Genomic DNA, 12,072 nt, shown 5'->3' on the forward strand with positions numbered 1-12,072 from the left:
GGTTGGTGGCAGGCGCCTGTAGTCCCAGCTACACGGGAGGCTGAGGCAGGAGAATTCCTTGAACTAGGAGGTGGAGGTTGCAGTGAGATCGCACCACTGCACTCCCACCTAGGTGACAGAGCAAGACTCTGTCTCAAAAAAAAAAAAAAAAAAAAAAAAATTTCCCTTGAGCAGGGCACAGTGACTCATGCCTGTAGTAATCCCAGCACTTTTGGAGGCCGAGGTGGGCAGATACCCTGAGCTCAGGAGTCCAACCTGGGCAACATAGTGAAACCCCCATCTCTACAAAAAAATTTTAAAAATGAGGCTGGGCGCGATGGCTCACGCCTGTAATGCCAGCACTTTGGGAGGCCAAGATGGGTGGATCACGAGGTCAGGAGATTGAGACCATCCTGGCTAACACAGTGAAACCCCGTCTCTGCTAAAAATACAAAAAATTGGCCATGCGTGGTGGCGGGCGCCTGTAGTCCCAGCTACTCGGGAGGCTGAGGCAGGAGAATGGCGTGAACCCAGGAGGTGGAGCTTGCAGTGAGCCGAGATTGCGCCACTGCACTCCAGTCTGGGTGACAGAGTGAGACTCTGCCTCAAAAAAAAAAAAATAATAATGAGTCCAGCATCGTGGTGGTGTGCACCAGTGGTCCCTACTCTGGAGGCTGAGGTGGGAGGATTGCCTAAGCCCAGGAGGTCGAGGCTGCAGTCACACCACTGCACTCCAGCCTGGGCAACAGAGACCCAGTCTCAAAAAAAAAAAAAAAAAAGATTCCCCCTTTCCTCAATCCCCACACTGCCCCCCCCACCATATGCCTGTGGCCCACTGAGGCTTGCATACTCTGAATTGCAATTACGTGTTATTCTTTATTAAATTCATTTATCCTGGAGAGCCTGAGTTTCTCTTTAGGTTGACACCACTCACTCTTGTCAGTCCCTGCAGTGCCCCAAACATCCCTGTCATGTGAGCAGGGAAACCTTGGCATCTCAAGGATGCAGGTGCAGGAGAGTGAGTCTCCAGGCTGTCAGAGCTGAGCATGCAGAATCCAACCCTGGAGAGCACCCCGAGGTTCCTGACCCCAGGTTGTCTTAGTCCTTCCTGAGACCCTGGTGAAGAGTGGAATGGAAGTGTGGGGGGATTCCTGGGCACCCCAAGTAGCCTTCATGTGTGAACTCCTCTCTCCAAGGGGGCCCCCAGTGAGCTCCACCCCTGGGACACAGCTGATCCTTGTTCCCAACACTCATGCACTGGCCAAAAACTGCGCTTGCCAGGGTAGCAGTCAATCACAGCACCTTGTGTTTATTGGAAATGTCCCACCTACAGAACATTAAGATGCCAGCAACCCGCCCAGCGCGGTGGCTCACACCTATAATCCCAGCACTTTGGGAGGTCGAAGTGGGTGGATCACGAGGTCAGGAGATGGAGACCATCCTGGCTGACACGGTCAAACCCCGTCTCTACTAAAAGAGGTGCCTGGTGCCTCGTGGTGGGTGACTGTAGTCCTGGCTACTCGGGAGGCTGAGGCAGGAGGCACAGGTTGCAGTGAGCCAAGGTCACCCCACTTCACTCCAGCCTGGGCAACAAGAGTGAAACTCCATCTCAAAAAAAAAAAAAAAAAAAAGATTTCACCCAGCTAACTATGCTTATGTAGAAAGAGGTTGCATCCCTGTTCCAGTCATGGCCATGAGGAGCAGCTATGAGAAGGGCCCTAAGGCACAGCATGGTTTGCAGTAAGAAGGGCAGAGCCAGGGAGAGGGAAGGCTTTGGTTTCAAAAATCACAAGGTGTGGGCCTGAGCCTGCTGCCTGCCCAGGTCTGGGTGCCTCCACTCAGCCACTGTCCTCCCAGTGCCTCTAAATCTGGAAGGCTACATCTGAACCTGCCCTTCCAGACAACACCCCTCCCCTGGGAAACCAGTGGGGATGAGTAGCGGCCCTCTACTAGGGGCTGTGGGTTTCGAGGTGGGGGCAGAGGATGCGTTAGCAGCAGTTGCATATCATAGCTCTCTTCATGTCAGCAAGGAGAGGGAGGTGCCACTGCCTCCCCCGAGATGAGAAAGCAGGTGAGAGTCACCAGGGGAAGAACCCTGGGTCAGCTGGCTTGTCCCAGCCACTCCCGAGTGCAGGGAGGGACCAAGGCACCAAATATGGAGGCTGAGTCCTCACTCGGAGAGGTGGGCAGCCTAAGCACGAAGATCCATCAGAAGCAGCAGGCAGCTGGGGCGAGGGGTAGTGCCTCTGACTCATGAAATCCCGGATTAGTCAGCAACCATCACAGAGGCCACCAGCATTGATCCCACTGGTTGTTGGGGAAGCACAGAAAATTCAGCAGCCTAAACGGACCATGGAAGAAGCTGAGAGGCAGAGGCCTTGGGGATAGATGGGGAGAAGGCAGGAGTACCGGCCGCAGCCTCAGGTGTCCAGGCCAAGTTTCTCAGAGCCATCTGAATCACGGACATCGGGCCCTTTCTGTGGCCTTGCTGGGCATCCAGGGTATGTGGGCTGGGATGCCCCAGCCTTGCCCCCATTACTGGTTCAGCTGCTGAGGAGGAGGGGGCGGCCCTCAACTGGGTGGAATTGTTCCCCTCATTCCGGTTCTGCCTCGGTAGGCTGCAGAAGCACGTCCTGCGTAGCTTATGCAGCTTCCAGTGCTCGACTGGGTGAGGTGGCTCCCAGGGCGGGCTCCCAAAGGGATGTGCTCTCCTGTTCTCCCCAGATGACACCACACCTCCCTTGGGCCCCAACCCGAAGCCTCCTCTCAACCCCATTCTCCCAGGTCCCAAGTCCCTCTGCCTCTCGACTGGACCCCACATCTGGGAATGGAGCCACAGAGCCCCCAGCAGGCTGTAGCCACTTGTATCCAGAGGCGACAGGAGAGGCCCTGCCCTCATGGAGTCTACCAGCATGTTTCATTCTGTGTTCTGCAGACCGGAAGCACGTGGCAGGCTGCTCTCCCATCCAGAGCTCAGGCTGGGGCCATAGCCCTCAGCTCCAGGACACCAGGGCTGGCAGGTCTGGGGGCAGTCTGGGGGCAGTCTGGGGGTGTCAGGACTCCTGCGGCTGTAGTAGCTCCCTGGCCTGGTCCTCATCCAAGATGAACGGGGACTGGAACTCCCGGCCTTGCAGATATACTTCTAAACCCTGGAGACGAGCAGGCAACAATGGCCAATTACCCACCTTTTGGCTGGCCACAGCCCCTCTGGCCACACCAAGGAGCCACAGTCCCCAGGCACGATCCAGGTCTGCCTGGAGTCAGGGAGGGGTGGGGACATAAAGGCTTCCAGGGCCAGGAGCAGACACACACTGCAAGGCCACCCAAGACCACACTCAAGACCCTAGGCCAGCAGGAGACCCTCCTGTCACGCTCAGGTCTGACCTGACCAGAGAAAGGGGCAAGGGTAGCCAAGGTCAGGGAGGTGGGAGAGGCCAGTGTCCTACATCCACGAGGCCCCCACCAAGGCCTGCCTGGCCCCACACTGGGCTCAGACCTGGGCTGTCTCATACCCATGCCCTCCCAGGTCCTGCGAAGGCCTCTGGATGCCTCACCCTACCCCATCCCATATCTTGGAACGTCTTCTGCAACTTTTAACCACCAATCCCATTGGTTAACCAAGGTAGAGCTGTGCCGTCTCCACCCAAGCAGCCACCTCTCCCCACGTGGTATTAAAAACCTGACTCCAGAAAAGCCCCAGATAGGGACGGGCAGCTCTCACCTCTCCAGAGTAAGACACCAAGGGCGATATCTCACAGATGGCCGGAGGGTCTCCATTTGGGGGTAAGCTAGGGAAAGTCCACTTGTCAATATTTCCTTGCAACACCTGCCCAGAGCCCTCCCACAGCACCCCCACCCCCATAGGAGACTGAGCTCTACACATCTGGTTCCCTAGAGCCCCTGTCTCTGCAAGCTCGTCTTCCTCTGGACACCCCAAACCCTGAGCACACATCCCACTGCCAAGTGACAGGACCTGATTTGGGGTAGAAAGCACCCCCACAGGCCTCCCACGCAGAGCCTAGGCAGCTAGATTTAGGGGTGGTCCTAGAAAATCAGGGAGACAGAAGCCAAACCTCCTTTTCTCTCCCAGCCCTGAAATCAAACTGTCCTGCTACTTTCTGAATTCATGCCCGGGGCTCAGTTTCAAAGCCTGTGAATACATGGGAACAAGGTTGGTTGGGTGATGGATCCCGTAAAAGCCCTGACCTGACTACTGTGCAATCTACACATGTAAGAAAGCTGCACATGCACCCCACAAGTTTATACAAATAAGAAAAATAAAAATAAAAAAATAGGCGGGCGCGGTGGCTCACGCCTGTAATCCCAGCACTTTGGGAGGCTGAGGTGGGCGGATCACAAGGTCAGGAGATTGAGACCATCCTGGCTAACACGGTGAAACCCCCGTCTCTACTAAAAAAAAAAAAAAATTACAAAACATTAGCTGGGCGTGGCGACGGGCGCCTGTAGTCCCAGGTACTCGGGAGGCTGAGACAGGAGAATGGCGTGAACCCAGGAGGCGGAGCTTGCAGTGAGCCGAGATGGCGCCACTGCACTCCAGCCTGGGCGACGGAGCGAGACCTCATCTCAAAAAATAAATAAATAAATAAATAAATATATAAAATAAAAGGCAAATCTAAGTATGCTTTTGTAAACAAACCAAAAGCTTGTGGATAAGTTGGGGAGGGAGTTGGGGAGCCCCCTGCCTCCCTCAGTGCACGGAGCACAACTTGAAGGGTCAGGCCAGGAGGCTGTGCCGATGGTCACTGTGTGACCTGGAGCTGGCTGGGCACAAGGCCACCTGCATCTGTGGTGGTGCGGGGGAGGAAGACCGCTCCCCAGCATGGCTGTCGCAGAGCCAACAGGGCTCTGGAGCTGAAGACTGGGTCCTGACAGCCCTCCCCTTCTGGCCGTACCTACCCCAGGTCCACACTCACCCGGGCAGCTCTGGGAGCCAGGCCCCATGGGCATCCAGGAAATGGGCCCCTGCCTGGAGAGCCCACCGGTAGTGCTGGGCGAGCAGGGCCTGGCGGGAGGTACGGGGACTATCCCTGTCGGCCGGCTCTGCGTTCTTCAGTGGGGAAAATTCCTCCTCCCGTAGTACTTCAAAGGCAGCAAAGTTCCTGGTGGGGAAAGGGCTAGTCACCCACGTCCCGGCACAGAGGCCCTGATCCGGACGGGTGAGGGCTGGGCCAGGTTTCCAGGGGCAGAGTGAAGGTCTGGTCCCATGGACAGCAAGTCTAGGGAGGAGCCCTCACAGGTACTGAGTGTCTTTGCTCCTGAGACGCTGGGGATGGCCCAATTCCAGCAGCCATTTCCGGCAGCCAAAAACCCAGACCCTGGGACCCCTGTAGTGGGGGTCAAAGGCCCTGTGAACCGCCCTGGCAACCTGGCCGGGAGACCTCTCCTAACCGTGGGTGGGGGAGTGGAAGGTCCAGGAGGTGGCACTACTGTCCTCCCAAGTCCACAGCCCCAAGGACTCCCTATGCCCCCACCTCAGGTGCTGCTTACCCTCAGGGCCAAGAGCACCCACTGGTCTTCTCCCTGAGACCTGCCCACAGGCCCCTTGGCCCCCCCCCCAAGCCTCCACTTTCCTGTCAGCTGGGCCTCAGTTCCCACCACCAAAACTGAGGGAAGGAAGAAGGGAAAAATGAATGAGTCCCGCTACTAACTTAGCAAACCGGAACACATCAAACACAAACTTCTCCATCTTTATCCCGTTGGGTTTTAGCGGCTTTACCAGATTCCCCTCCTCATCCACATACGGGACTTTCTTCACAGCCACGTGTGGCTTCAGCAAAGGCTCAAACTCCCTGGGTACGGAAGAGCAGAGGGGAGGAAAGACACAGATCAGATATGGCACCACTGGGGCTCTGTCCCCACTTCTGAGCACACCCAGCTGGGTGGGACAGGATGGCGGAGGGACACTACAGGGGACAGAAGCAGCAGAGTAGGGCCAGATCTCCAGGGAGGAGCGGGCACAGGCCTCCTCCCTGCATCCCCGTGCCAAGTGTCAAGCACCATCAGCCACATCCCTGCCCAGGCAAACAGAAACTGGCAAGCCCCAGGGGAGAGGTAGTACCATGGGCACCAGGGCAGGTCCCCAGAAGGCGGAGATGGCAGACTTGATCACAGAGCCTTACAGCAGCTGCCTGCTGAGCACGGCTCGTGCCTGATTTCCAGCACCTCTGCCTGTGCAAACACAGGATCCATTTTCCACCCCAACCCATCCGCCGCCCCTGACCACAGCCGCCCCTGACCACAGCCACTCCTGACCACAGCCGCTGTGGCCCAGGGCACTCGGCTCACTCCACGGGTCCCCGGTCAGCGCAGGCGGCACTGGCCGGCACTCCGCAGCCACCCGCTGCCGCACACCTGGTGACCGTCTTAAGGAAGCCTCGGGTGAAGAAGTGGTTGCAGATGTTGCCTGCATTGTACAGCAGGCCCCCGTCGGAGGCACGCAGCTGTGCGGTATCAGGACTGATCTCGCTGTACTCCACCACCTGGGGGACGCCGTCCACCTGGCACACCACGCCCACGGGCTCCTCGGGGTATGCCTTTTCCACCACCTGCAGCCAAGACCAAGGATGGTGTCGGAGGGCTGGGGAGAGGGGCCGGGCTCCACGAGGGGCAGGGCCAGGCTGCGCGGAGGGGAGGTAATCCACGAGGGGCGGGGCCGGGCTGGGCGGAGGGGCGGGGCTCCGCGAGGGGCGGGGCTCCGCGAGGGGCGGGGCTCCGCGAGGGGCGGGGCTCCGCGAGGGGCGGGGCTCCGCGAGGGGCGGGGCTCCGCGAGGGGCGGGGCTCCGCGAGGGGCGGGGCCAGCGTCGGGTGCGTCGGGTGCGGGCCGCCGCGCAGGTGGGCGCTAACCTTGGCGCCACAGTCTGCGCCCTGCAACACACAGAAGCCGATGAAGACAGGGTCTGCCAGTCGCACCAGGATGTTGTCCACACAGTACACGTGCACAAACTCCACTCCTCGGCGCTCCATGTCCTCCAGGATCTTGTGGTCCTCCAGTGCGCGGTAGAGGCCCCCGTTTCCGTCTGCAGACGGAGAAGGGAATGGATGTTGCGAGGGCTCCAGCCATGGCTCGCTCTGCGGGTCTAGGACGTGCTGGAGGCGGGGTAAGCCCCGGCCTTGTGCCTAAGGCAGCCCCGGTCACTAACCAGACAGCCCAGCGGTTGTACCACGTGACAAATGAAGCTCAAGGCCCAGAGAAAGAGGCGCCTAATCCGGGACCACACAGCCTCGGGGCAGCCGCGAATCCGGGCGCGTGGACCCCCAGCTACGCTCCCAGTTCTGGTCTGAGAGGTCCCTCCCCGTCTCAGGAACGGACCACACCTGGGGCCATGGCAACTTTGTCTTTCCGCTCCAGGATCACCTTGCCATCAAAGGTCACAGCAGGCAGCAGGCGCTGCTCAAACATGACCACGTTGGCGGGGTCCAGGTGGAAGAAGTTGTGCTCCCTGAAGAACTCGGCCGTGGGCCCCAGAGTGAACTCGCTGGTCATGACGTACCTGCAAGGAGGCGCGGTGAGCCGGCCGCGAGTGCGCCTGACCCTGCAGGCAGACGGCGCTCGGACCAGAGCAGGCATTGGGGTTCGGGGTCCAGGGTCTAGTTGGGGCTTTGGGCCAGTGCTGGGCTATGTCCCGGGCTGTGCCGGGGTTGGGGCTCGCGTCTGCAGCGGGGTTGGCGGGGGGGTACGTGGGGAAGGGTCCCTCCGGGCCGAGGTAGGGCAGGGAGGACACACCAGGGGACGGTGCAGCGGGTCCCGTGGCGCTCACCGGCCAGCTGCTCCACCCGCCGTATCCGCTCCGCCTGCAGCTGGTACAGGGTCTTCCGGCTGGGCAGCCCCACACGGTACATACCCTTGGGGTAGGTCACGCCCAGGCGAGTGCCCTGTCCCCCCGCCAGCAGCAGGACGGCCACCTTGTTCAGGGCAATCTGGCGGAAACCTGGGGGTACGGGCGCTGTGAAGGGACGCCCGGGACCCGCCCACCCTTCCGCTTTAGGGAAAGCCAGCCCTGGGGCTGGAGCTCCGGGACTCGGGGGCCAGAACGCGTGAGGCGAGACACGTCTCAAAGTAGCGAGGAGAATTACCGTTCCCCGAGCGCGGCCTCGGTTCCCACCCGCTCCGTGGGCACGAGCCCCTGCGGGCCCCCAGGGCCTCCCGCCCCGCCTACCTTCCTCCTCCCAGCGCCGCCGCGTCTCGGGGTCGCTGTGGCTGGCCCTGCCCACGCTCTCGGTGGGCAGGGGCCGCAGGCGCTCGGCCAAGCCCGGCGGCGGGCCGTGGGGGCGCGCGCAGGCCTCCGCCGCCCGCCGGCAGTGCTCGCGCAGCGCCTCGGGTTCCAGCAGCGCCAGCTCCGCCAGCAGCGCGGCTCGCGACTCCGGCGCCAGCTCGGCCCAGAAGCGCAGGAGGTGCTCCTGGCCAGCGCGCTGCAGCCGGGCGCGCACGTCCTGCTCCGACGCCATGTCGCTGCTGCCGTCCGTCGAGTTGGGACTCGTGACCCGCGCCACAGACCAGCGTCACGGGACCAGACGGGCGGTGCAGACCCCCCAGCGGGGCGGGCCCAGGGCGCCCCGCCTCGACCCCGCCCCGCGTCCTGCCCCGGAGCCCGCCCACCCCCGCTATGCGACCCCGACTCCGTCCGGGTTCTCTCTGACCCCGCCCTGTCCACGTCCCCTCAGCACCCCCGCGTCCTGTCCGAGACTCGAGACAGGCCCAGCCTCATCTCTCCAGTCTGTCCCCCGTCCCTCTCCGTCCCCTGGACCCGCTCCAGTGTCTGGCCCGGGCCTGGTCCCTCGAGCTCCCGTCTCGGTTCCAGCCCTGCTCCAGGCCCCTGACCTGTGCCCGCCCTGTCCACTCCGCGCCCTGCCGCGAGGGATCCCAGGACCCTCTAGGTCGCGCCCGCTGGCGTGGGTGGAGAAACCGACCATTGAGCTAAGGGAGGAAGAGGCCCCGGGGACGCCCCACAGGGGAAAGCTAGGTTCTGTCCCAGAACGGGCTTTGAAAAAGAGAGTGGCATGGCCAGCTTTTCGCTAACCAAGACTCGGGCAGAAACCTCCTGGTGCAGAGACAACCGTCCAGGGTGCATTGAAGAGGCCTGGGCTACGGCTGAGCTGTTGGGAGGATGGAGCCAGACCGTGTGCCGGGATGCCAGCACAGCATCCACAAGAAGCCACCCTGTGACTTGGGGCTCCCTCCCGCACACCCGTCCACCTTCCCATTGCCTGGTGACCAGAGCAGTCTGCAGCCCCTCGCCTACATTGTTATTTTACTATCAGGTTTTAAAATACCTTGCTTGTGGTCGGCGCGGTGGCTCACGCCTGTAATACCAGCACTTTGAAAGGCCGAAGTGGGGGGGGGGAGATCACCTGAGATCAGGAGTTCGAGACCAACCTGGCCAACATGGTGAAACCCCGTCTCTACTAAAAATACAGAAATTAGCCGGGCGTGATGGAGGGTGCCAGTAGTCCCAGCTACTCGGGAGGCTGAGGCAGGAGAATCCCTTGAACTCAGGAGGCGGAGGTTCCAGTGAGCCGAGATCTCTCCGCTTCACTCCAGCCTGGGAGACAGAGTGAGACTTCATTTCTTTTTTCTTTTTTTTTTTTTGAGGCGGAGTCTCGCTCTGTTGCCCGGACTGGAGTGCAGTGGCCGGATCTCAGCTCACTGCAAGCTCCGCCTCCCGGGTTCACGCCATTCTCCTGCCTCAGCCTCCTGAGTAGCTGGGACTACAGGCGCCCGCCACCTCGCCCGGCTAGATTTTTGTATTTTTTAGTAGAGACGGGGTTTCACCGTGTTAGCCAGGATGGTCTCGATCTCCTGACCTCGTGATCCGCCCGTCTCAGCCTCCCAAAGTGCTGAGATTACAGGCTTGAGCCACCGCGCCCGGCCAACTTCATCTCAATAAAAATAAAAATAAAATCGTTTGCTTGTGAAAAATATGAAAGGGTAGATTCTGCCAGTTGGGCACAAAACTTTCTCCTAGAAACTATAGTAAGTCTAAAAGTAATACATATGACTGCTTAAAAGAATTCCAATGGTGGCCAGGTGCCGTGGCTCACGCCTGTAATCCTAATACCTTGGGAGACCAAGGCAGGATGATCGCTTGAGCCCAGGAGTTCGAGACCAGCTTCGGCAACGTGGTGAAACCCCGTCTCCACTAAAAATACAAAAATTAGCCAGGTGTGGTGGCGTGTACCTGTATAGTCCCAGCTACTCGGGAGGATGAGGCACGAGAATCACTCGAACCCAGGAGGTGGAGGTTGCAGTGAGCCGAGATTGCACCACTGCACTCCAGACTGGGTGACAAAGCGAAACTCTGTCTCAAAAAAACAAACAAACAAAAAAAAAAAAACAAAGAAGCCAGGAGCGGTGGCTCACTTCTGTAATCCCAGCACTTTGGAAGGCTGAGGCGGGCGGATCACCTGAGGTTGGGAGTTTGAGACCAGCCTGACCAATGTGGAGAAACCTCGTCTCTACTAAAAATACAAAATTAGCCAGGCGTGGTGTTGCATACCTATAATCCCAGCTACTCCAGGGGCTGAGGCAGGAGAATCCCTTGAACCTGGGAGGGGGAGGTTGCCATGAGCCAAGGTCATGCCATTGTACTCCAGCCTGGGCAACGAGAGCAAAACTCCGTCTCAAAACAAAAAACAAAAACAAATCAAAACAAACAAAAACTGTGCTGTTACAGGGAAGAGGTTCCTATCCAGACTCCAAGAGAGGGTTCTTGGATCTTGCACAAGGAAGAATTCAGGGCAAGCCCGTAGAGTAAAGCGAAAGCAAGTTATTAGGAAAGTAAAGGAATAAAGAATGGCTACTCTACAGACAGAGCAGCCCTGAGGGCTGCTGATTGCCCATTTTTATGTTTTTTTGGATGATGTGCTAAAGAAGGAGTGGATAATTCATGCTTCCCCTTTGTAGACCATATAGGGTAACTTCCTGACATTGCCATTGCATCTGTAAACTGTCATGGCGCTGGTGGGAGTGCAGCAGTGAAGACAACCAGAGGTCCCTCTCATTGACATCTTGGTTTTGGTGGGTTTTGGCTGGCTTCTTTATCGCAACGTGTTTTATCAGCAAGGTCTTTATGACCTGTATCTTGTGCCGACCTCCTATGTCGGCACAAGAATTCTATGCCTGACTTAGAATCCCTTAACCATCCAGAAACGCAGCTCAGTAGGTCTCGGCCTTATTTTACCCAGCTCCCATTCAAGATGGAGTTACTCTGGTTCACACGCCTCTGATGATGATCTAGGACCCAAAATGAAAAGTAACATCTCACGCCGGCCCGTGGACCCCTCAGGCAGTTGTGTCTCCTTGCAGTGGGGTTCTGCCCCCACCTCCACACACATGCCCTCACTGAGTTCGGAAGGGGGCTTTACCGCCGGGGCAAGGCCCAGATGCATTCTCCTGGACCTGCATGGAGTTGCTTTTTGGGCCTGCCTCGGGGTCTCTGCACTTCCTGTTCCTCCTTCCTGGACTGCTTGTCCCCAGAGAAACGTGTGGCTGGGGACAGGTTTGGTCAGGCCTCAGCTCTCTAGGCCACACCCACTCGGCAGACAACTTCCCATCTCCGTGCCAGGCTGCCTTTCTGCATTCTCAGCTGCCTGACTCCCCTGTGAGAAGTGAACCCCACAAAGGCGGGGAGTTGCTGTTTTTGTTTTGTTTTTTGTTTTGAGACAGTGTCTCATTCTGTCGCCCAGGCTGGAGTGCAGTGGTGCAATCTCGGCTCACTGCAACCTCTGCCTCCCGGGTTCAAGTGATTCTTCTGCCTCAGCCTCCCGAGTAGCTGGGGTTACAGGCACCCACCATCACACACAGCTAATTTTTTGTATTTTTATTTTATTTATTTTATTTTTTTTTTGAGACGGAGTCTCGCTCTGTCGCCCAGGCTGGAGTGCAGTGGCCTCGCCCGGCTAGTTTTTTGTATTTTTTAGTAGAGACGGGGTTTCACCGGCTTAGCCAGGATGGTCTTGATCTCCTGACCTCGTGATCCGCCCGTCTCAGCCTCCCAAAGTGCTGGAATTACAGGCTTGAGCTACCGTGCCTGGCCAATTTTTTGTATTTTTAGTAGAGATGGTTGGCCAGGCTGG

General features: G+C 58.6%; 1 protein-coding gene across 2 annotated transcripts; it reads right to left on the reverse strand.

Annotated features, from left to right (window-relative positions):
- Positions 1 to 1,268: 1,268 nt before the first annotated feature.
- Positions 1,269 to 8,475, reverse strand: UAP1L1 (UDP-N-acetylglucosamine pyrophosphorylase 1 like 1). Of its 2 annotated transcripts, none has more exons than XM_030919325.1 (9): positions 8,157 to 8,475; positions 7,724 to 7,928; positions 7,315 to 7,490; positions 6,844 to 7,016; positions 6,352 to 6,545; positions 5,649 to 5,789; positions 4,914 to 5,099; positions 3,701 to 3,767; positions 1,269 to 3,128 (listed from the first exon to the last, which is right to left on the reverse strand). In XM_030919325.1, exons 1-9 carry the CDS (start codon positions 8,443 to 8,445, stop codon positions 3,033 to 3,035), a joined length of 1,527 nt encoding a protein of 508 aa, XP_030775185.1. In that variant the 5' UTR covers positions 8,446 to 8,475; the 3' UTR covers positions 1,269 to 3,032. The 2 variants fall into 2 exon arrangements, with proteins under 2 accessions (XP_030775185.1, XP_030775184.1); XM_030919324.1 differs by having other exon boundaries at positions 6,286 to 6,545.
- Between the last annotated feature and the right edge of the window lie 3,597 nt (positions 8,476 to 12,072).

The sequence above is a fragment of the Rhinopithecus roxellana genome, chromosome 16, assembly GCF_007565055.1.
Source record: "Rhinopithecus roxellana isolate Shanxi Qingling chromosome 16, ASM756505v1, whole genome shotgun sequence".
In the NCBI taxonomy this organism is placed as follows: domain Eukaryota; kingdom Metazoa; phylum Chordata; class Mammalia; order Primates; family Cercopithecidae; genus Rhinopithecus; species Rhinopithecus roxellana.

Excerpts from the sequence above, each read along its gene's own strand:
- UAP1L1 (XM_030919324.1), bottom strand. The coding sequence starts at position 8,445 with ATGGCGTCGGAGCAGGACGTGCGCGCCCGGCTGCAGCGCGCTGGCCAG. Across the intron at positions 5,100-5,648 it reads GATGTGTTCCGGTTTGCTAA|GAACTTTGCTGCCTTTGAAG; the intron begins GTTAGTAGCGGG and ends TTTCCCCACCAG. Across the intron at positions 3,129-3,700 it reads TGGTGTCTTACTCTGGAGAG|GGTTTAGAAGTATATCTGCA; the intron begins GTGAGAGCTGCC and ends GCTCGTCTCCAG.